General features: G+C 39.0%; 1 protein-coding gene across 2 annotated transcripts in view; it reads left to right on the top strand.

Annotated features, from left to right (window-relative positions):
- Window positions 1-25,665, top strand: part of UBE3D (ubiquitin protein ligase E3D) — a 110,965-nt gene that overhangs the window by 64,793 nt on the left and 20,507 nt on the right. The window contains exons 9-10 of one of the 2 annotated variants that reach the window (XM_077812755.1): window positions 5,064-5,202; window positions 5,701-5,794. In XM_077812755.1, coding sequence (XP_077668881.1) covers window positions 5,064-5,202; window positions 5,701-5,748 — 187 coding nt within the window. In that variant the 3' untranslated portion in view covers window positions 5,749-5,794. Of the gene's footprint in view, window positions 1-5,063; window positions 5,203-5,700; window positions 5,795-25,665 lie in introns of those variants that run through there. The other variant, XM_077812756.1, reaches the window with a different exon arrangement.

Genomic DNA, 25,665 nt, shown 5'->3' with positions numbered 1-25,665 from the left:
CCTAGATCCTGTGAAAGTTGTTGCACTGCATTTGGAGTGGCCCCAGAAAAAGCTCTTACTCTTGCACAAACGAGCTTTACCCTTGCAATGGACAGCTTCATTGTACTTAAGGAGCCAAGTTGTCAACTATGGTCCTCATCCCAGAGCTTCAGAGATCTTTCATTTGTACTGGGCGCAGACCATTGAATGCCGTGAAGATAAAGGACTGAGACCTTGAATTTGATTTGGTAGATGGGAAGCCTGTTGGAGAGTGAAGGACAGGTTTCATGTACTTGTGGTAGCTCGTGTTGCTAAGGCATGCATTGCTGCTTTCTGTGTTATCTAATTCATGCTAATACTATCCCAATTAAGCAGTATTCATTGCCATTCCCTGTTGCTAGACGACATAGGTGCCCGGAGAGACATCCCAAAATTGGATGGCCTGATTAAGAAGATTATGCTGAATTGCTTTTGGGTAATGACATACATTTTTTTAAGCTCTGTGGCAAGCCTCTTTAAAAATTCTCTTTCCCATAAAAAGAGATGTAACATGAAGACTGAGATCTGCTATAAGTAATCAACCATATCTGAACAAATTTATAAATTTGTAAATAAATTTATGAATGAATTTATAAATTTATAAATTCACGTTAACGTTCATTGGGAATCTAGTCATCTGTGAAGCAAAGAATTTATAATAAGAGGGTTGGGGAGTAATTAATACCTTTTTGGTCAAGTAGAATAATTTGTTTTGGGTGATGTCTGGAAATTCACACTGGGCTAACCTCAGTATATTAAAATAATTTGGAAAATTGCCTTTGCTACTTTAAATGTAAGCCTTTTTTCCCAATGAGTGTACTAGTTGATCTCTACAGTAACAGTATATTCTACTTTTAATTTCTACTATTCTAATCGATTTCTAAGTTGTACATGGAGTATTTCAGGGGTTTGGGGTTTTTTACCTCCTTTTGAATATTTACAGTAAACAGTGCTTCTAGCTAGTGATTTTAGTTTTAACTTATGACTGGAAGAATTTTCCTAATAAGGAAATAGCTGACAGGCATGACTAAATTATAACAATGTATAAGGATAGAAGCAAGGATTTAGTGTCCAGCTGCAAAGCACACTCATGTCCTTTTTGCTTAACTCAAGATGTGTGCTGTTCCTGGTTCAGAACCATTTTATTGAGTACATTTTACTATATCTACCTGCTTTGGGGGTTGGTTTCTAAACTTGACTCATGTCAACTGTCCAGGTTTATTTTCAGCGGTGAGTTCGCCCGTCATAAAATTTAGTCCAAACTAGAGACTTGTGCTTATACCCCTCTATTATCCATTTCTAATCTGGGTTCACCTTCATAGAATCATAGAATATCAGGGTTGGAAGGGACCTCTGGAGGCCATCTAGTCCAACCCCCTGCTCAAAGCAGGACCGATCCCCAATTAAATCATCCCAGCCAGGGCTCTGTCAAGCCTGACCTTAAAAACTTCTAAGGAAGGAGATTCCACCACCTCCCTAGGTAACGCATTCCAGTGTTTCACCACCCTCCTAGTGAAAAAGTTTTTCCTAATATCCAACCTAAATCTCCCCCACTGCAACTTGAGACCATTGCTCCTTGTCCTGTCATCTGCTACCACTGAGAATAGTCTAGATTCATCCTCTTTGGAACCACCTTTCAGGTAGTTGAAAGCAGCCATCAAATCTCCCCTCATTCTTCTCTTCTGTAGACTAAACAATCCCAGTTCCCTCAGCTTCTCCTCATAAGTCGTGTGTTCCAGTCCCCTAATCATTTTTGTTGCCCTACGCTGGAAGTTTTCCAATTTTTCCACATCTTTCTTGTAGTGTGGGGCCCCAAACTGGACACAGTACTCCAGATGAGGCCTCACCAATGTCGAATAGAGGGGAACGATCACGTCCCTCAATCTGCTGGCAATGCCCCTACTTATACATCCCAAAATGCCATTGGCCTTCTTGGCAACAAGGGCACACTGCTGACTCATATCCAGCTTCTCGTCCACTATCACCCCTAGGTCCTTTTCTGCTGCCTAGCCATTCGGTCTCTAGTCTGTAGCAGTGCATTGGATTCTTCCGTCCTAAGTGCAGGACTCTGCACTTGTCCTTGTTGAACCTCATCAGATTTCTTTTGGCCCAATCCTCCAATTTGTCTAGGTCCCTCTGTATCCTATCCCTACCCTCCAGCGTATCTACCACTCCTCCCAGGTTAGTGTCATCTGCAAACTTGCCTAGGGTGCAATCCACACCATCCTCCAGATCATTTATGAAGATATTGAACAAAACTAGCCCCAGGACTGACCCTTGGGAACTGTGCTTGATACTGGCTGCCAACTAGACATGGAGCCATTGATCACTACCCGTTGAGCCCGACAATCTAGCTAACTTTCTACCCACCTTATAGTGCATTCATCCAGCCCATACTTCTTTAACTTGCTGGCAAGAATACAGTGTCAAAATACAGTGTCAAAAGCTTTGCTGAAGTCAAGGAACAACACGTCCACTGCTTTCCCTTCATCCACAGAACCAGTTATCTCGTCATAGAAGGCAAGTAGATTAGTCAGGCATGACTTGCCCTTGGTGAATCCATGTTGACTGTTCCGGATCACTTTCCTCTCCTCTAAGTGCTTCAGAATTGATTCCTTGAGGACCTGCTCCATGATTTTTCCGGGCACCTAGGTGAGGCTGACTGGCTTGTAGTTCCCAGGATCCTCCTCCTTCTCTTTTTTAAAGATGGGCACTACATGGCATTTTGTGACAGAAGAGGAAGTAGCAGTGAGATGCATACACTAGTCGAAACAGGGAAATATAAATAATGAACAGTGTTGAGGTACTCTTTCTGTGCTAGCATCTTCGACCTGATCCTGCAAGGAGCAGAGTGCTTCCTGGGGATGCTGCTCCCACTAGATGCTTAGTACCTCCCAGGAGGCACTCACCTCACATGACTGGGCCTTTTCCAGAGCTGGTGATGTGAAAGCAAGCAATACTTTCTCCTAGATGGCTGAGTTGAGACAGCTAGTGTATGCAAAATAAAAACAGGCTCTGTAAAATCAATAACTGTATTAGAAAACAATGAAATACTCCATTTTTAGCAAAGAGGAGATTTTCTTTCATCCACAAGGACAATTACAGAAGAAGAAATACATTTTTCAATACTCCCTTGAGTGAGAGAGCAGAAGAAGAATAAAGAAGCAGAGTCTAATAAAACAATAGTAGCTGCCCACATATAAACTGGTCAAATGTCACTTCAGGGAAGGTTTAGAGAAACAACTTTTAACAATGTAAACTGTGCTTTCTTGGATAAGCTAGTCTGAGAGCATGCAAAAGGAGACATTATTCCTGATTTAGTCCTAAGGAGTACTAAGGAGTTGGTTTAAGAAGTAACTATAATTGAGCCACTATATAATTAAATCCATACAGTCATACGTTCCAAGTCCAGGAGGGACCATTCTGATCATCCCATCTGACCTCTTGTATAACACAGGCCATAGTACTTCCCCAACTTCCTTGTGGAAAAAAAATCTCCAAAAATGAGCACATTGACATATTTTAGAAAAGGATTAAAAATAAAGTAAAAAATCACTTAAGTCAAAACCAAGAAAGTTAAAATCCTTGGATGCAATATGGCAGCTATTTCAGCATAGTGTATATAATAGAGCCACAGGAATCCTCCGTGCTTCCAAACAAAAAAGGAAGAAGGAGGCAAGGGGAGAGGAAAACAGTGTGGTCAAATGCAAAGGTTCAAGAGGCCATTCAAGCGAAACAGGTATTTCTCAAGTAAAAATCCTCATCCCTGAGAAGCCAGTAGAAAGGAGCATAAACTGTGGAAGGTGAAACATACAATGGAAATTAGGAAAGCTAAGAGGGAGTGTGAAGAGAAAACAGATAACAAGAAATGTTTTAAGTACATAAGAAGCAGTAAGTCTGTCACAGAATCAGTGGGTCAGCTAGAGGACCAGCGGTAAAGGGAGCAATTAAGGAAGGTAAGGATATTGCAGATTGAATGAATGAGTGAGTGAGTGAGTTTGTCTTGATCTATGTCACAGAGAACGGTGGGATGGTGCCTGCTCTTTTCAGGTACTCATAGAGATTCAGCTGTTGAAAGAGGAGGGACAAACTAGTGAATTTAACAGCAACCAGTCACCAGGTTTGGTTGATATGTTTCCAGGAGAACTGAAGAAATACAAGAATGAAGTGGCTGACCTGCTAATAAAAATATGTATTTAAATCTGTAACTGCAGTTTGCTCTCAAGCATCGTACTGGCCATTATCAGAGACAGATTATTGGAATGAATGGACCATTAATCTGATCTGACAGTTCTTACATGGAAGAAAAGGAAGTCTAGATTAACATGTGTTAGCAAACTGGTTGCGCTGGCATTCTGAGTTGATTTTGCTGAAACAATCTGTTATTCCTCAGCGTAAATTGGCAAAAATATTTAAAAAAAAATTGTTGGCTGCTGTTTCTGTGCTTGAGTGTGATTAGCTCTGAGAATTTCAGTGCATTTTATATTCAAACCAGAAAGCCATATAAAATAAACTAGGGTTGATTTTGGTTGTTGTAGATTTGTTCCATTGCTATATCATAAAAATCAATTGGCATGAGAGTCCTAGCCCTCCTACCTTTTCATCAGTGATGAGTGACAGTTTTGCTACTGGCTAAAAATAAAAAGGATTCCTAATAATACACTAGCTATTCTTTTTGCAATATTGTATATGCAAAAATACTGTATGATAGGAAATTGGCAGTGACAGTTGAGATCTGATTCAGAATATTGTTAAAACTTAGAATTACAAATGTAAAAATGAATTGTTCTGATGGGTGCTAAATTGTCTTGTCTCATTATGTATCTTTTTGTAAAATTGGTGATAATAGCAAAATACCTCTCACATTTACCACCTTGTAAGGAAAATACATTGACCTAAAGGACAATGCACATGAAGTAGAACTATTAGGGTATAGAAAACAATACATTATTTTTTAGCATTTGTTTGAACCATTTGTGCACTATGTATTTTATGTGAATTAACTTTACATGAATTAATTAACAGGATTTCTTGTTACTTTCCAGCCTTGCCGATGCATGGGAAAATGATATTGGAGTTCATCCTCTAACATTTCCATCAAAAACCTGTTTGGAATTGCTGTTGATATTGAGTTTGAGTAATGCTTGTCTGCCACCTTCACTACGCTGCATGAACTCCTTCCAGGTAATGAACTGTTTTTCATCCAATATAGAGGTGTTATCTGTAGGAAAGAGCAGGCCCCTGGGGATTCATAAAACCCTCCAACTTAAAGGCTTATTAGTTGGGGCTGCATAGCTAGTCGTAATACTAAATACAGCAATGAGAATTAATTTTTTTAGTATGCAGTTTTCCCCAGAATTTTAATATTTAGACCAAGGTGGGAAGGTATAACAGATTTTTAAACTGTCCAAGCTAAAGAGCATGTTTAAATAAATGCCACCAGTGACTTTTTAAAAAGGGGAATCTTGAATAGGTAGAACAGTTAAAGTACAATTCCATTAAAACACAGCAATATGTCAAAGCCCTTATAAAAAAGAAAATTAAAGTAATTGTGGTAATAACAAAGAATCAGATTGTGAACCCTTACTTCCTTGGGTGATCACTCCCTTGAATGATGGGATCACTCATGCAAGTAAGTGCGTGTGCATGGCAGTGAAATGGTCTCAATCTGTCCGATTGTAGATTACTGTTCAACAACACCAAACCACAACACCAAACCCTTTCCAGTGAAAGAAATGGGGCTTTTAACATTTCTAATGAAGTAATTATTGAAGAGAAGATAATATAACATAAAATGTGAAAGAGATTTGTATAATTTTTATCTTCTTTATGAATAAGCATGTACAGTTTACAAATGAAATATATAGTCATTTTAACTCATGATAATAAAATGTATTAATTCAGCCTCCTTTAAAATATTCTTTGACTATCCTTGACTCAGTCCATCAATTATATGAATCAACAGTTGATTGGTTTAGGTCAATAAGTGTATCTAAATCTATGTCTGATTTGTGAGTTAACCTAAAATTGTGTTCTATAGTTTAAGTAATTTATGTAAACTATTTTTTCTGTTTTATTGAGATTTCTTTCTAATTGTGTTTACCGTTGTTAAGGTCAAAATAAGTAAATGAAAAGAAACGCCCATAAAAGAAATATTGGGCCAGAACCTCAGCTGGTGTAAAGTGGTGTACCTTTATTGACTGTAATGGTGTTAAATTGAGATATACCATCTGAGGATCTGGCCCACTGAGTTGTGAAATAACTAAACATGCAGTTTTTTAGTTGGCTTATCATCTACCCTCTGTGAACTTTAAAAGGGGGTCTGTAGTCTTTTGAACTCTCGAGTGAACAGCAGTTATTGCTGTTTATTTCAGAACGGTGTTTTTTTACCCTAGGTCAGAACTGTTATTGAATTGTACTTTTTTTTTTTTTTTTTTGAATCATGAAACTGAGGAATCTTCTATGTGCTGGTGGAATGATATTGCAAAATTACATTTTTTTTTTTTAATAGATTGATGCAGTTGAACAATCTGGGTTGCCTGTTAAACAGTGAACATTCATATAACTTGTTTACTGCCCATAATATGGGGTAAAAGCTTCCCAGTTTTATTTGGGATTAAGAAATAGTTTGAATGAAAGTCTGTTTTTGTATGCTGATGGGATACACCTTGCATTGTTTCTGTGTGTAGTGTTTGAGATTCTGTAGTGGGAGGTTTCTTTGGTTTTATCTGGATGTAGATGGGAATGGAGAAATGATTAGCAAACCCAGAGAGAGATGGATTAGTAAATTCAAGAAATATCTTACCCCTTTTGTAGACAGAAGGCTAGGGCATACGCCTGAAAAAAATGTGAGTACCTGCTTTCATATGACAAGTCCCATGAACTTCAATAGGACTACCCTTGTGAGTGAAGTTACTCACGTTGCGAATGTTGTCAGGACTTTGCCCTTAAAGATTAGCTAGTGGTGTTAATTTGCACTGTAATCCTGTGAAGATTGATGTGAAGAATCCTTGTGCCTCTGTAAAGCCCTGTTGATTTCAGTGCACTGATATGGTTAATTTGGGCCCCACTGATTTCACTGGTACTCAGCACTGGCACAATTGCATGTCTCTTTGCAGGATCAGAGCCTTGGCATATGCTATACTTGCGTTGCCAAAGTTCACTATGGCATCTGGAGTTAGAGAAGGTTCTTTCCTGAGATGCCGGTTGAATTCTTTTAGTTGTTGGTGATCTATTTGTAAACTCATTTTCCAAATATGACTGTGCACGTGAGAAACTTTTTTTTCCCCCCCAGAGTCCTTGTATGTTAATTTTATGTCCTGATCCAGTGAAGCATTCCGATGTGGCTAACTTCAATGGGGCTGTTCACTTGCTTAGTTCGAAGCATGTGCTTTTGCCGATGTGAGCACTGAAAGGCTAATGGTTTCTGTTAGTAAATTGTTGAAACCTTACTTTGTGTGTAAATCTAATGAAAATGCAGATGCAGTCACCACCCCTGTTGTTCTAATGATAGTGTTAAGAATAGTCTTTCATGCTAAAGATACCCTTTGTCTACGCTCTTTGCTTGCCTTCCTGTATCAGCTGCTTCTTTAAAATCTGCCTCAGATTCATTTTTCAGAAAGTTTTTTTCTGATTTTTCTTGTTGTTGTTCACCTTCTGCACCACAGATATCAGGAATATTATATCCTTTCTTCCATACCTTTCATGGAAAAAACTGACAAGGTATGCAGGAGTCCTGAATAGTGATATCACACCAGGTGAAGTCCCCTATGACCCGAATGAGGGGGAAAAGGATGTTGAGTCTTAAACTCAGTGTGGAAAAAACTGAGTTATTTTGTTAAACAGGACAGTCATATTTTAAATGTCATTAAGAAGTAGTAAAGGGCAAAACCAATATTTTTTGTATAGTAAAGGCAGTGCACCTTTAATGTATAATTGTCAGCGGTCTACAAAAGTATGTTGACAGACTTTTTTAAAAATTAGATGGTTAATCTTTTTGGAATTGGGCCAAAAAGAACCTGGAAAGTTTCTTCTTGCCTCAGCAATTGGTGTTTCAACCAATCTAGCCATTCCAAGTAGAAAGCCAATGTTTTATTCAGCAGAGTATTTTTCTTCACAGAACATACATGTATGTTTCTGCTGTAGATTGAGAAAAAATATGCAGTAGGTAGTTCTGAATCCCTAATTGACGACGTAGACAAGGCACAAGTGAGCACCTGATTTCATCTGTAGCATAGGAATGATTCATGTATTCAGCTTTCGGAAGTAATAGACAAAGAGTAATCTTTTCCATATCCCAGTGCTAACAGAGACCAAATTTTGTGTAAAGGATGTGGATTCTTACATCGAATCCTCTCTGTGTTGCAATGCAATGTTGAAGACCGTATAAATCTGATTGGCATAAGTATGGATTGGATTACGTCTGGGTATAAAAAGGCACACAAAGGAAATATGCTTAATTGCTAATAATCTCAGTAATATACTGTTCTGCCTTGTGCTCTAAAAGAGATCTCTGGGGCCAGTTTAGTGGTCTTCATATCTGTGCTCACTATAAATTGTCTTCTATTTTCTAGCAGTGTGCTACTGCTTAGCAAAATAATATTTAAAATATTTTTTCATTCTGGTATGACCCTGTGAAAATATTTCAATGTGGTTTGTATCACTGAAGTTGCATGTGACAGGAGTGCACCAGAAGGCATCATAACACTAGCTGTCTGAATTTACTGATCAAGTATATACACTACAGCAGGTTTCCACATTGCCTATTTGCGTGAGAGCAGAACATCAATTCTTGGCAGTTTTTGTGGGTCGTATCTTCTTCATTCTTGTGTAATGGCACTGAAATTCTTTGTTGTCTGTAGCTGACATAGGAAGACAAGCGCATGGCAGGAATAAAGAGGAAAAAGTCAAACATGGGCTCACCTAGTCCAGCAACAGGGGCTGCTCTAATTTGCGCTGGTAGATTGCTTCCAAGGAGCCCCTTCAGCAACCAGGATTAGTGGAGAACATTGATTTCTGTCCCTGACAAACCCATGGCCCATCTCCTCTACCAAGGGTGCCTGTGGCAGATGCTCTAGGGCTCACTTGGCCAACTGTGGATTCCTCTGGAGCAGTACAAAGGGGATTTATGAAGGGCTGAGGAGTAAGACTCAGAAGGTTATAAGTAAAGTTTCCTATCCTGTGCTTGCAGTGAGCCTTATTTTGCCCTCCTTTGTTGGGCTCGTTTTACATTGTTCAGAAAACTGCTTTAGCTCACTATACTCTTGATCTTTCTGCCTCTCTTCCCTCAGGAGCTGGCAGTTCTTTGCTTTACTATCTGGCTGAACTTCTCTTCATATATTATTTGAAAAATTGGAAGTGCCCATAGCTAGCACCCATTTGACCCGTCATCTACTTTCTTATTGAACTGTTCATCTGTTACTTCTGAGCATAAAAGCTGGTCAGATATGTTGGTAAGTTTGTACGTACAGCACAAAGCAGTTAATGCTGGGAGATGCTTTAAAGTGACAAGTAATCTGTTATGTTTTGCTAACATATCTTGCCTTTCTTTGAATTCCAGCACACTGAACAGAAAATGACTTATATACTGAATTCTTATGATGATATATGGGGTTGTTTAACATATTTCTCTCAGTCTTGTTATTGTGGAAAAACAGGCTTCAGTACCAAGCGTCGGCTCTTATGGCCATAGATTGTAACAGTGATTCTGGGAGTTAAACAGATTGCAGTTTTGAATTTATTTTTTACAGTTGCATGACTTTGAAAGAAAGTTGTGTTTTAAGGACTACAGAGCAATGTCAGCATTTCATTTGTTACAGTTCTAGAATTTCTTTTCTGTTTAATCCAGTGTAAGTGAAAGTTTGTAGCTGCACTAGCCCTTTCTGACAGGAGAAATTAGCTGATGGTACAAAAGGATCATTTTCACATTGTTGTTGCATTAGTTATCATAATGGTGCCTCTATAGTTAAGGTTCAGCCAGCAGTGTGTCCTGGTGAGTAAATTCCTATTTTAACAATTTATCAAATAATGTGGTGGATTCTCCATCACTTGAAGTCTTTAAATTAAGATTGTATGTCTTTCTAAAATATATGCTCATGCTTAACCATAAACTATGGTCTGGATGCAGGAATTACTGGCTAAAATTCTGTGGTCATGCAGGAGGTTGGAGTAAGTGATTATAATAGTTTCCATTCTTAAAAAAAAAATTTGAATCTATTTATTGTTGATAGGGAAATATTTAGTTCTCTTTATTCGTAATTTGATGCACAATAACATTTGGTAGCTCAAGAAACAAGTTACTTAGGGAACATCAGAATTTTTAAGTTCATTCATTATAGCTTGATAACTCCATTTTGTACAGTAATTATTACAGAATGGATATAGATACAGAATTACTATGTTCTGTAATATATATGCACAACGGGGCTGAATTGAACTGTATGCCTTGATGTATTAGAGGCTTCCCATCACCTGCAGCGTATAAAAAGCACTTGCACATTCTCTCACAAATAATAAAATTTCTTTGAGAGGAAATGTGTGGATACTTCTGTTACTTCTTCCAGTCCTTTCTGGAGCAATAGCAGAGTAAAACTTTGAAGGATGCGGTCAGTTTCACCCTTCCTGCTCCTCCTGAGCAATCTGAGCAGCAGAAGTGAACGTATCCATATTTGTGTAAGAGTGACTCTGTTGCTGCCTTGAAACATTTTGGGAAGCAACATTGGAGGCAGGGAAAGATGATATTGTTGCTACTGCTGCTCAAGGCGGTTGACCGGCAGTGAAGTAGGGAAGGATGAAGACTGGGGAGAGAAATTGACTTTAAAAATGGGTCTCCTACCCACCAATACCAGAAAGGAAAATGAAGTAGATTTATACATATCTTGCACCTCTTGTTTAAAAAAAAAATAAATTAAAAATTGGGCATTCCTACCAATAGCTACTAAGGTATGGGGTCTGCCATAAAATGGAATGGAGATGTTTTCTATTATGTATGTACTTGTGGGTGTTTATATTTTGCAAACATCTGGATCCATACCCTTTGATTCATTTACTGAAAATGGTTCAGATTTTCATAACTATCTTGGGGATTTAGAAACATCTTCTTCCATTAATTTCCATTTCTAAATCTCCTTGACTGCATAGGTGCTTTGAAGTTCTCAACCAGTGTTGATAATCAAGTGGAGAAACTGCTGTTAATACACAGAACATAGCTTCGTTGATATACATATATTCATTTTTGTTTCTTTGGAGTGACTGTATTTTTTAGTTTTGCTAAAATCGCTCTTAAAGTGAGAAATCACAATAACATTAGTGCCAGTCTCTTTTGGCTACTCCAAGAAGATTATCTTGGCTATAGCAGCCCAGCATGGACGCCACTGCTGCAGTAATTTTTGCTGGTTTCAGCTAATTCTGCCAAGGTATCAGTATTAAAGGGGATGATGTAAAACTTAATCTTGTCTGGATTACATATTATTGTTCCCTCTTAAATCATCATATTTCCTGTGGTAAATGATCTAAAACAAAAAAACCCCAACTCTGTCTTGCATTACATCTGCAAATAAATTCTTTATTGTGAGGATTTAGATAACACTTGTGTACTCTCTTTTTAAGTTTGATTATTTCTCATTTATGGTGATTTATGCCGTATATTACCTCACTTTTATATCTTTCATGCAAACATCAGTTTTGCAGTTTAGTACAATTACAAAGTCTACACTTATTAAAAAAATAAGTTATTATACTGCATAAAAACACTTCAGAATAAATAGAAAAGAAGTGGTAATATGATGACCAGCCACCACTGGAAGTAACAAGCAATACTGGAAGAATTATACTACTTTAAATATTTCTATGAAGATTGAGAGAGGTTTCCAGGTTCAATTAAGAGATTATGATGCTATTTTTTGTGCCTCTACCATTTTATCATACTTTATTAAGTTGATTTTATTAAATCATCACTCAAACTCTGATATTTCTGTAGTTTACCATAACATTTGTTTGAGCAGCTGTTAGAGCCATCCATCAATTTTTTAATGTGTGACGGTACTCTGTATGTAAAACATGTTTTTCCAGGGCCATACGCAACTTTATATTTGACGGGGAAGGGGCTAGAGTTAAAAAAACAAAACAAAAAAAAAGTTATTGAATATAGCTTTAATGAATTGCTTTCTACGTGACTAAATTTGTCCATTTTTAATAAAGTGAGATGAACAAGCTTCTGTTCCAAGCTCAATGTTTTTCTTGCTTTATTAATGAAAATCCTCAATTTTTGTGGTGGCTACAGACCCCCATGTTCCCAGTTGGCTAAGCCCATTTCTTGTAATTACTTGAGATGATGATAATGGTGAATCAGGGTTCAGAAAGCAGCAATAAAATCCTAAACTGGGATCCAGAATCAGGAACCAAATTATAGCGTCATCCCTTTGCTGAGCAGTACCAGATGTCCATGGTCTTGCAGGTCAGCTTTGCAGAGGAGGAGAAATCAGTGACATGGAGTCTGGGTATATTCTAAATATAACTTGTTTTGTTTACACGTATCCTGGAGGAGAGGTGGTTACCAAAAACACAAAAGCAATCCCCTTTTTTCAGAAATCCAACTCTCTTTACCCTACTCCTTCTACCCAGAATCTTGTACAACAACACACATCATGTCGTCACAATACTGAATATTTGTTTGCACACTAAGAAAAAGAATTTGGAGGATTAAGTGTAATTTTGTCATTTGGTGACATCTTTGAAAACAATATTCTCGGAACACATGTGAAAAAGTACTAAGGGTCTTTAGACAAGATAGTATAGGTTTGGTTGTGAAAATCCGGAATGGATTGGTCTGATTAGAGTTCATGTTACCTGGTGCACAGTAACGAATGATGTTAGAGCTACGTCTGGTATAGTTTTGTATTTGTTTTCATTAAGATGGTTCTAATTGTTAGTCATTTTCCCCACGTTTCAGAACCTGTGCAGGTAGTTGTTATATCCTAATTATTTAGCATTTGCATTACAATATGGTAGGCACCATCTAGTTTTCTATCGTCTAGCACCATTCCCCGAAGTCATGGGCAAATGGAAATTGTCATGTGCTGGTATGTGTGTTGGAAACGGTTCAGTCAATTCTCCATATTATATTTTAGTCTGAATAAATAAAATAAGTTTCTCTATATCAGAGATTCTAGGAAACTTTTCAACATCTCTGTGTCTCTATTGTGTTAACTATTCATTGTCCTGTTTGAAACCGTGAGAAAGGAACTTTCCATAAAGGTATGTTTAGGACTTTGCCGTGCTGTCTGTATGGGGCTTAACATGGACACGATTAGCATAGCTTCATCATCACAACCTCAGTCTAGTTGCAGAATTTTGTGATCTACTGCAAAGAAACTGTCTTATCTGGACAGAGCATAGAATTGCTCTACTTTTCAAAGAATGTTTGCACCATTTCCCACAACTATTTGTACAAACAAAACTTCACTTGCACGCTTCAGGCAGTTTTAAATTAAGGAATTAAAAGATACCTGAAACCAAGTGTGATAGGGGACTTGGAGGGCCAGGCAGCTTAGTGGTTAGTGCACCCAGCTTCTGGCCTCTTGCCCCTCTGTCAGGGCAGTAGAGGTGTCTGTTTGTGACCTTAAGCTGGAAATCTTCAAATTTCCGCCCACATCTGGGCTTAGGCCTTTAAAAGGGAGTGGTAGGGGGACCTGGGTCCTGGCTCAGTGAGAAACAACACTGGCAAGGGTCCTCCCTGGAGCAAGTCCAAGTTCAGTGCCCTGGGCTACTTCCTATCTATAGTCCAAACAGTCTCTCAACAAACAAGAGAGTCCAAAGGAGTAGGGCCCTGCAGACAATTAATCTGCTGGTTCTCAAAAGGGTAGTGATTGGGGAAGGTGCTGCCAGGAGGCCTTACCCATTCTGTGGTCCCCTCTCAGACTCAACCTTCTGTCTGGTGTCCAAGAGAAGGACCTTCCCTTCTGCAGCTTGTCTACCCACCCTTTGCTTGGGCTGCTGAGCTCCCTTTTAACTGGCTCCTCCAGCCAGTGCATGCTTGATGGGCCCAGAGGGGCAGAGCTACCTGGATGCATTGCCTTTTAATCCCTTCAGGCCCAGTGTGGGGTTTGTATACCTGATCACACCAAGGCATACTTGGTCCTGCTGTCTGTGATTCTGTGAAGGAATGTGGTACCTGTTCCACTGAAATAGATAACTTATTTCTATTTAGGGCTCTATTCCCAGAAGTTTACCTCCTGTAAGCTAGTTTTAGCTCTGGAAAGTTCAGAATTAATAGACTGATTAAGTGAGGGGTATTTTACAGTCTGCCAGCCAACACTGCACAGAGATCTGACATGAGATCCATATATAACAAGCTCTTCAGCCATAAATTTTATGGGGAGTAATAAGTCATTCTTAGATTATAAAGCAATGACTCCATAATGAAGGCTTCTCCTTAATGTTTCATATACTTGATATGTGCTGCGTGGATGATAGTCGTTGCAGAAGCTTACACTGTATTGCTGTTTGCTTCCTTTAAGAGTCTTGGTATTCTAGAACATATGGAAAAGAGATGTATTCATTATAGTGTTTTTAAATAGAGTAAACGATGCTTTGAAAATACAGGTATTCAACTGTATCAAATTGTAGCTATAGTTCATAATGGGGAAAATTTTATTGTAGATTACAAGGACCTTGAGAAATGTGTCTTGGTGAAAAAAAGCTGCTGCTCAATTCCAGAGTTGTACTGGCAGGCAAGGCAGCTTGACAAGACATTCAGAAGAGTTTGAGACCACAACATCTAAAGGAGAGTGAAGTGGTAATGACAGGTCTTCAAAGAATCAAATGGAGAAATGAACAGATTAAAGGGGCATACAACCAAGTATCATATGTAGTAGTTATGAAATGGAATAGCAATTTGGCTATGGTGAAGTGCACTATGGAAGAAAGATAGGCTATTAAGGCTCTTTGTTCTTGACTGTCAGTTGAAGATGAACCTGGAGTGATGCTTTTTATCATGGCCTTGACGTAATGCCTCCAGTGACATACATATAACTTGCCTGCCATCAGAAATCAGAGTCCATCATTCATTGCAGTTTTAGGAATCTTGTCATCTAATCACATCATCCTCATTTAAATCATTGGTCCTTGATCTGTGATTGATAGATGATGATGAATGTAGTGGATGATGCTAGAAAACAAACTAAAGTTTGGAATCAGGAAAAGACAGGAAGTATATGAAGAAACGCAGAAAGGAATTGACCATCCAACAAGTGAGAGGGAAGGATTTGAAGAAAGATGCAAGAGATGAGATGGCCAAGCTGCCTTGCCAATGGCTTATTCCTGCTCCCATTGAAGTAAATGGAAAACTCCCACAGACTATACTGTGAATAGGATTGGCCACTAATTTCCTCCTCTCTAAATGGTATGCTGGTGTGATCAGTAATGGAAAATTATAAATACAATGGCTTCTTAAGCAGCAGCATCAAAAGAGAGGATGGAATGACTCTTTAATTCAAAGGCTCTTATACATAATAGTGTGAGAGGAGACAGAGGTATTCCAATATAGCAAATTCATTTTACAGCCTGTCAAGTGAGCATTTGGGGTTTTTTTCCGTGGAGTTTTCTGCAGGAAAGGACAATACAGCTGTTAAGTATTAAAAAATCTCACTAATACACAAGGATTAATTAATTCGCAATGGAGAAGCTGCTGTGTCTAAGGTGAAGCCTAGCAGCCATTTAATAGTGCACAGAACAACATGCAGCAGTGTAAGAAGGCCATAGCCAATTGAAACTGCAGGAAGAGTTTTGGGTAGACAGACGTAATTGTTGGGATTTTGCCAGGCCACTTGGGTTAACATTCCTTCCTCTTGCTCCGCTTATCAGCAGCCTAACACATTAAAGGTGAACTGATTTTTGTTTTTTGGAAAGGAAATAAATATAAAAAAACTTATTAATATATTAACTAATCACTTGGTAGACTCAAATTTGATACTTTTTTCCCTACCTGCTGAGACCCCAATCCAGGTTTTGGATGATACCAATGCTTGTAGGAATAACAAACAGATCAGGGAGCTTATGCTGTTTTCAGTAATAGCGATGTTATCAACCTTTGCTGGAGAAACATAAAACCTGAAGTCTGGTCCTGAAAAGTAGATAAGAGGAAATTATCTACAAGTATTTTTTTAAATACCTTGCTCCCTGAAAAAAATTCTGCCCTGTTGAATCAAGTAACTGAGAATGTAGTCTTAATTGTGCTTATGAACACTACATGTAATTGTCTTGGCTGCTTGGCCCACTCCTGGGATCAGTACCAGATCGCAGAGCACTTCCCTATGATAAGTGATGCTGGAAATGATAGGGCTCCAGAAGCTTTGGGATCATCTTCTCCACACAGTTGGACCTTACCTTTAGTCATAGTGGTTGACTCTTGTCCTAATCTTGTTCTCTATATCATCAAATACTTTATACTGATAATTTAATGTTGGATATAACATTCTTTCCTTGTTGGTCCTCCAAACTACTGATACCCTTTTTTGTTTCCATGTTGAGATTCTCCATCCAGTCAAAATTGAACATAGTTATTTGTGGAATTTCAGATAACTTAATAATTTGGCCAACACATTTTTATTTTCTCATGAATCGCTTTCCAGACAGTCTATGGCTCCATATTGTTCAGCTAGGAGCTTTGAAAAGATGGCCGATAAACCTCTCCATGTTTTCCTTCATTTTGCTTTCTCAGGTTTTCAGCAATGATCTGTGTCCACGTGCATTTCTCATTTCTATTATATACCATTTTACTCTGTTTTCTTGGTGTAAACTAAGATAAAGGTGGATTTCAGTGGGCTTATGATGGAGAGGTATTGGACATGTGTCCTCTTACATCACCTGGGACAACTGGATTAGCCCCTTCGTACCTTTTAAGGAGAAACTCATGTAACTCAATTCTTCTTTTTCAGTAATTAGTAACTAGCTTTTAATGTTTGCAGTGTTTAGTTGCACTTGTCTCTTCCCTTTAAAGAAAGGCAGAAAAGCTGAGAAGGAAAAAAATGTTTTCTTCTGTATAACAATGTGAAACCAATGTTACTTTTTAAAAAAAAGTGTAGGAGATTTGCTGAACAAACAGAAAACTTATTTTAAGTTGCATTCTTTACTGTCACAGAGAGTAAGTGCATTTTCAGCTGTATTTTTATAGAGCAGTAGATAGTGACTAGTTAAATTAATCACAAATGTCTATTCCTTATGGGTATCCTGGGGATATATTCCATTTGCAGTAGCTGTTTTTCCTGTTTAAAGGTGATATTTAGAATGTGGCTAAATATTAGCTATAGAACTTGCTGTGTTAGAAATATTTCTGTTTAGTGGCTCTTCTCTTCCTTGCATCCCTGCCCCCAAAACAGTGCGTTTCTTCAACATATTGTGAAGTGTGGGCTATATCCTGGTTCCACTGAAGTCAAAGGGACTTTTATCAACTCCTAGGATGTAACCCAGGATCTTTTAGTACAATTATTTAACAGCAAATAAAATTCATAAATTCCAAGGCCAGATGGGATTACAGTAATAATCTGGTCTGCCTTCTTGTATACCACATGCCATAGAACTCCCCCAAAATAATTCCAGTTTGAACTAGAGCATATCTTTAAAAAGAAAAAAATCCAATCTTGATTTAAAAATTGCCAGTGTTGGAGAATCTATCGTGGCTCTTCTTAAATCGTTCCAATGGTTAATTACCCTCACTGTCAAAAAAATTACACTGTATTTGCAGTCTGAATTTGTCTAGCTTCAATTTCCAGCCATTGGATCTTGTTATACTAGACTTTTGTCTGCTAGACTGAAGAGCCTATTGTTAAATATTTGTTCCCCCGTAGGTACTTCTGGACTCTGGTAGTCACCCCTTTACCTTCTCTTTGTTAAACTAAATAGATTGAGCTCCTTGAGTCTATCGCTATAAGGCATGTTTTCTAGTCCTTTAATCGTTCTCCTGGCCCTTCTCTGAACTTTCTCCAATTTATCAACATCCTTCTTCAGTTGTGGATATCAGAACTGGATACAGTATTCCAGCAGCGGTTGCATCGGTACCAAATACAGAAGTGAAATAATCCCTCTATTTCTGCTCAAGATTCTGCTGTTTATGCATCCAAGGATCTCGTTAGCCCTTTTGGCCACAGCATCACTCTGGGAGCTCATGTTCAGCTGATTATTCACCATGACACCCAAATCTTTTTCAGTCACTGCTTCCCAGGAGAGAGTCCCCCATCTTGTAAGTATGGCCTACATTCTTTGTTCCTCAATGTCTACATTTACCTTTGGCCGTATTAAAATTCATACCATTTGCTTGTGCCCAGCTTACCAAGTGATCCAGGTAGCTCTGTATCAATATATGTCAACACACAGCCCACAGAAGCGAATCTCAGCGCCCAGGTCAACTGGGGCTTGTGGGGCTCAGGCTTCCAACAAACTAGCTGAGTAGATATTGCAGCTCACATTCTGAAGCCAACCCCCCTCCATAGTGTTAGAGCCTGAGTTCCAGCTCAAGCCGAAGCATCTACACAGATATTTCAGACATGAAAACCTGAACCCTGTGAGCCCAAGTCTGTTGCCCCAAGCTCTGAGACTTGCTGCCATAGGCTATGTAGATGTACCCTCAGTGACCTGTTCTCCCCCAATTTTTGTGTCGTTTGCAAGCTTTGTCAGTGATGATTTTATGTTTTTCTTCCAGGTCAATGATAAAAATGGCATAGGGCCAAGAACTGATCCCTGTTGGACCCCACTAGAGAAACACCTGTTGGATAATGAGTCCCCATTTTAATTACACTGAGACCAAACAATTAGCCAGTTTTAAATCAACTTAATATGTCCATATTATGTGCCAATTAGTGAATGAAGCCTCAGTGCTGAGACTTATTGTGCAAAAATTAGAAAACTCAGGGCTTGTCTACACTTAAAATGCTACAGAGGCACAGCTGCGCTGCTTAGCGCTTCAGTGTAGAAATGACCTACACCAACAGGAGGGATTGTCCCTACTGCCTAGGTAATCCATCTCTCCGAGAGGCGGTAACAAGATCGATGGAAGAATTAGTCCATTGATGTAGTGCTGTCTACACAGGGACTTTGGTTACCTTAACTATGCTGCTCAGGGGGGTGATTTTTTCACATCCCCTGATTGATGAGTTTAAACCAGTCTAGTTTTCTAGTGCAGACAAGGCCTCAGAGTTAAGCTTTTTCCTCACCTGCCTCTGTTATCAAGTGGATCAGAACACAGAAGTGCTGCCTACTTCTGAGCCCTCGTATAAAGATGGGCAGCAACTTCTGTCCTGGCCCAGCAGTCGGATCTTTGGGCTGATTACAGCACAGGCACAAGGAACTAGGGCGAGAGAAGGCACTAGAGCAGAGAAGAGTCTGGCTCTGGTGATCTCCTAGTCAATTACTAATCACACAAATCTGTTTGTAAAAATCAGATGCTATCAGATGAGGCATATTCAGACCAACATGAGCATCAAGACTCAGCCCCTTCAGCTGATCCCTATTTTTACTTCCATAATTTACCCATCCCCAGGTTAACGTGTACGTCTACAATACATTTATGTAAGTCCGTTATATTGTTAATGTACAAAGCTATTAACTATTGTGCAGGTGATCGCACAAAGACATAAGGAGCGGATAAAATGATAGCAAAAGACTAATGAGCAGTACTTCCCATTGTTATAAGAGCCCTCACGCTTCTATGTACGTTTTTAGCTGAATCATTTATATTAGACTGTGCAGTCGTATAGTGGAATGATCTTTCAAACCTGTGAACATCCCAGAAGATAATCCTGTTGGCCCAAATTCATATCGGTGTGACTCTGTTGAAGTTACAGTTTGTGAAGATTCATGAATGGTTTGTACAGTGCTGTGAGGAAGTAAAGCACAATGGGAGAAATTCACCTCTATGCAGAGGAGCAGCTCAGAGCCCATACACCTCTCAAGCCCTTTTTAAGCCCTCACGCCAAGAAAGTCATTCTAAATGGTCAGTGGTCTGCAATATCGTGTACTCGTCTCAAAAAGGGTATTGCAGAACTAGAAGGGATTAATCAAAGAGTAATGGAAATGGGTAGAAAGAAAAGGAGTACTTGTGGCACCTTAGAGACTAACCAATTTATTTGAGCATGAGCTTTCGTGAGCTACAGCTCACTTCATCGGATGCATGCCGTGGAAACTGCAGCAGACTTTATATACACACAGAGATCATGAAACAATACCTCCTCCCACCCCACTGTCTTGCTGGTAATAGCTTATCTAAAGTGATCATCAAGTTGGGCCATTTCCAGCACAAATCCAGGTTTTCTCACCCTCCACCCCCCCACACACAAACTCACTCTCCTGCTGGTAATAGCCCATCCAAAGTGACAACTCTCTACACAATGTGCATGATAATCAAGTTGGGCCATTTTCTGCACAAATCCAGGTTCTCTCACCCCCTCACCCCCCTCCAAAAACACACACACACACAAACTCACTCTCCTGCTGGTAATAGCTCATCCAAAGTGACCACTCTCCCTACAATGTGCATGATAATCAAGGTGAGCCATTTCCAGCACAAATCCAGGTTTTCTCACCCCCCCCACCCCCATACACACACAAACTCACTCTCCTGCTGGTAATAGCTCATCCAAAGTGACCACTCTCCCTACAATGTGCATGGTAATCAAGGTGGGCCATGTCCAGCACAAATCCAGGCTTTCTCACCTCCCCCCCCCTTTTTGAGCTATTGCCAGCAGGAGAGTGAGTTTGTGTGTGTGTGTGTGTCCGGGAAAAAAGGGGACCAGGCCCCTGCTGCCCAGGCAATGCATACGCTGCCCACAATATGTAATAAGTTGTAAACCACTGCTATAGAAGAGTTAAATATACCCTGGTACACACTTTGGAAGTTGAAGAACGGCCAGTGAGAGTGCTATAGTCAAACATCAGTAATCTTATTATTTCACAAACAAGCTTCCTCCGCAAAGCACACATTCTTAATACAGGATTATGTAGAAACCAAGTTTGGCACTGTCTCGCTATTCTGTTTAGGAGTTAAAGTGCAGAAGAAAGTATTTGAAAATGTAGCAGCTGGAATACACCCTCTTTTCCCCCTACCATTGCTATAACAATCTATTGAGCCATTTTTCAGGTTATGAAAATTTCCAAAATCATTTCCTTCTGGCCTGAAACCAAACATGAACATTTTCAGCCCAAAAGGTCACAATTCATAATAAGTTATAAGTGACTCAAAGAGCCATTTTCAGCCTTGAAAATAATAGCCCAGCGGTTCTCAAACTGGGGTTCTTGGACCACAAGGAGTCCTTAGAGATTGCACGGGGGGGGGGTCCTCAAAATGCCAGCAGTCACACCAACGATAGACTCTGCAGTAAGAAGCAGGCACACCCATCTCACTGACATCTGTAAGTACTCTGATGCTCTTTTTCTTAAAGCGTTATTAACAATACAGGTTTGTATGAAGTATACATATACCATTGTCTGTCAGTTTTTCAGTTGGTGGTCTGTGATTAACATTGCGTTTGAAAAGGAGCCCATCGACAAAAAAAAAGTTTGAGAGCCTCTGTAAGTTTGAGACCCTCATATTTTCAAAATTGAATAATGAAATCCATACTTGGTCACCTAAATAAAAGTTGTCTCTGTTTCATAGCACCCAGAGCTCCCATTGAAGTCAGCAGTTTTGAAAATTGGTCGCCATATTTGGTGCTCTAATATAGATTTGGAGTCTAGTTTTAGGCTTCTAGGTTTGCAAATCATAGCCATAGTCACTGACTTCCTGTTGTTTTGATTTACTTTGTTTATGTATAGCATTATTGGAATGTACCTAAAACTTTTGTAATATTATCCCCACATTCTAGCCAAGGACCTGACCCTACTGAACTTAATGTCAAAACTCCCATTGGCTTCAGTGGTGCAGAACAGATGCAAATGAGTAAACTAGCCAGCAGGATATATTGTGGAGAAATAGTAGTGAAAGTTTCTCATTAACACCATTGGATATGAACTTTGCAAGAAAATACTTGGAGCTAGTCTCTGATAGCTGGGTATTTGTTAGAAAAATGAATTAGGAACTGTAGTTGCTGGTTAAGGGAGGGGTTTTTCCATCACTACTTTGAATACTTCAAACAGTGAAGGTGATTTAATGTGTTCAGTCTGTTAGGAAAAATAGATTCTTACAGTTAAATACTTGCTTATACTCTGCAGTTACTGGTATGATGTAATATTTTACACTTGGGTAAGTATAGATTTTGAATAGAAGGAATGTAATTACACTGAATAAATGTTCCTCATGAGGGGAGAATTCTCTAGTTCATTTAATTAATGCTTCATGCTCCTAACAGTTAACTAATTTAATTTCACTCCTGGTGTTAAAGGTCTGTGTTTTAATTTTTTGAAAACAGGGTTTTTTTACTTATTAATAGAAATGGTAGATCAGCCAGAGCATTAAAACAAAGAAGTAACTACTATACAATGCATAGTGCATATGCCTGTGTGTATGTATATAAAATATATTTGTTACTTTAGAGAAGTAATAAAACAAATTAAAACAATGAACAAGAGATATTTGGAATGATCTCTTCTGAGATTTAAGCAACAGAAAGCCAATGAGAAAAAATTGATTATAGAGAACTTAAAAAGTGATACATCTGGCACATTCTATGTCCTTTAGTCTCCCATGCAAGTAGTCCCATTGACTTCAGTGAGACTGCTCATGCATGTTAGTGTTTGCAGTATCAGGGCACAGGTATGTGTTCTTCTGGGTATGTATATACAATACTGTGCATTTGGTTTTGAGGTGAACAAATTCATGGTACAAAACCAGTAAAAATTGGCAAGCATTTAAGATGAACAATTAATTGCTGTGCAAATAGTCAGTACGGGGAGAGGCTTTTGGTATGAGTTTAGCATATTCTAGCTAAAAATGTAAATCTGTAGACATAGGTTTGGGCCAAATTCTGATATCCTTACTCACACTGAATAATACTTTACTCCATAAAGAGTCCCATTGACTGGAATAATAGGCTATTAAGGGTATCAGATCTGGCCCCTTGTTTATTGCAGTTGTGCAAAAGAATATATAATGTACCAAAGTGGTGAAAAGGAAAGATATTCCAGTGGTTAAGGCAGTAGCCTAAGATCTGAGATGCCTAGGTTCAAGTTCCTGCTCCACCACAGACTTCCTGGGTGACTTTGGGCATTATAAGCCTGTGTTTACAAATGCTGGACCTGAGTCCCACAGCCATGCTAACATGTCCATATTGCGCTTTGCATACCTTCTGATTCAGCTCCGCAGCTTGAGTTGTATCCATACTGCAAGAAGACAGGGCTTGGACCCAAGTCTCAGCAGGACTTGGACTCTTGACACCCCACCCTCACTCCTAGCAGGGTCCTAGATGAGTCGTGAGCATTTGCTGACCCGAATCAGACTGATTTGTGTGTGGACAGAATGGGGATTTGGGCTCAAATCTCAATCAAAGCCCAGGCTTAGTGTGCAGCATAGACATACCTAGACTCTCTCTGATTTAGCTCCTCATCTATAAAATAGGGACTTCTCAACCTCACAACGGGGTTGTGAAGATAAATACATGGAAGATTGTGAGGTGCTCAGATACTATGGTGTTAGGGGCTGTCATAAATATAAAGGGAAGGGTAAACCCCTTTGAAATCCCTCCTGGCCAGGGGAAAGCTCCTCTCACCTGTAAAGGGTTAAGAAGCTAAAGGTAACCTCGCTGGCACCTGACCAAAATGACCAATGAGGAGACAAGATACTTTCAAAAGCTGGGAGGAGGGAGAGAAACAAAGGGTCTGTGTGTCTGTCTATATTCTGTCTTTGCCGGGGATAGACCAGGAATGGAGTCTTAGAACTTTTAGTAAGTAATCTAGCTAGGTACGTGTTAGATTATGATTTCTTTAAATGGCTGAGAAAAGAACTGTGCTGAATAGAATAACTATTTCTGTCTGTGTATCTTTTTTGTAACTTAAGGTTTTGCCTAGAGGGGTTCTCTATGTTTTGAATGTAGTTACCCTGTAAGGTATCTACCATCCTGATTTTACAGGGGGATTTCTTTATTTCTATTTACTTCTATTTTTATTAAAAGTCTTCTTGTAAGAAAACTGAATGCTTTTTCGTTGTTCTCAGATCCAAGGGTTTGGGTCTGTGGTCACCTGTGCAAATTGGTGAGGCTTTTTATCCAACATTTCCCAGGAAAGGGGGGGTGCAAGTGTTGGGAGGATTGTTCATTGTTCTTAAGATCCAAGGGTCTGGGTCTGTAGTCACCTAGGCAAATTGGTGAGGCTTTTTACCAAACCTTGTCCAGGAAGTGGGGTGCAAGGTTTTGGGAAGTATTTTTGGGGGAAAGACGTGTCCAAACAGCTCTTCCCCAGTAACCAGTATTAGTTTGGTGGTGGTAGCGGCCAATCCAAGGACGACGGGTGGAATATTTTGTACCTTGGGGAAGTTTTGACCTAAGCTGGTAAAGATAAGCTTAGGAGGTTTTTCATGCAGGTCCTCACATCTGTACCCTAGAGGTCAGAGTGGGGGAGGAACCTTGACAGGGGCCATATACGTACTTAAGATAGATGACAAATACATATTTTAGATTACTCTAGTTCAGTGGCTCTCAAGCTTTCCAGACGACTGTACCCCTCTCAGGAGTCTGATTTGTCTTGTGTACCCCCAAGTTTCACCTCACTTAAACGACTTGCTTACAAAATCAGACATAAATATACAGAAGTGTCACAGCACACTGTTACTGGAAAAATTGCTTACTTTCTCATATAATTATAAAATAACTGGAATATAAATATAAATAGTATGTAGAGCAATATAAACAAGTCACTGTATGAAATTTTAGTTTGTGCTCACTTCGCTAGTGCTTTTTATGTACCCTATTGTGAAACTAGGCAAAATATCTAGATGAGCTGATGTACCGTTGGAAGACCTCAGCATACCCCCCGGGGTACATGAATCCTGGTTGAGAACCACCGCTCTAGTTGATACATACATTTTAAAAAGCGTAACTTGTGTCTGAACACCAAGTTAATGCGACTTGAAAATATTTAACGGACAGATTTTGCCATCCTTTCTTACTCATACCGATTGTGGTACCTTACTTTATAGTACCTACTCCTACATTGCAGGATAAGGTACTACTCGCTGTGAGTAAGAGTAGCAGAATTTGGCCTTAAAGTTAGCAAGCTAAAATAATAAACGTGGTTCTTGGAATAATTATCCTTTATATTATCATAGGATATATTGACTGAAAGGCCAGAGCATGTTCTGATTTGTGTGTTCAGTTTAACTTGTGTATATTTGCAGTATATGTATTTTGATATACACTTGCAAAATACCTATATGCACATAGACATTCAACATGAAATCACTAACGTTGCCGTGCCAGTGTATGGATGTTCATGGAACTGATTGTAAAGGAAGAGTTCAGAAAAAAGTTTGTTTTTACAGTTTGAAGACAAGATACCTTTTAATTTCTTTCACAAGGGAAATAAAATGTTATTTTAAGGAGAATGGCTTTTCATACAAACATTTCATATAAATTAATTTTAAATTTCTGCCAGCTCTTCATGTTTACAAACCAAAAATGGCTAATATAATTTTGATGATTTTAATAGCTTGTGGTTTTTTATTCATATTGT

This window comes from Eretmochelys imbricata, chromosome 3 (assembly GCF_965152235.1).
Source record: "Eretmochelys imbricata isolate rEreImb1 chromosome 3, rEreImb1.hap1, whole genome shotgun sequence".
In the NCBI taxonomy this organism is placed as follows: Eukaryota; Metazoa; Chordata; order Testudines; family Cheloniidae; genus Eretmochelys; species Eretmochelys imbricata.
Note: the sequence above shows the minus strand (reverse complement) of the source record. Positions and strands in the feature narration are given on the sequence as shown.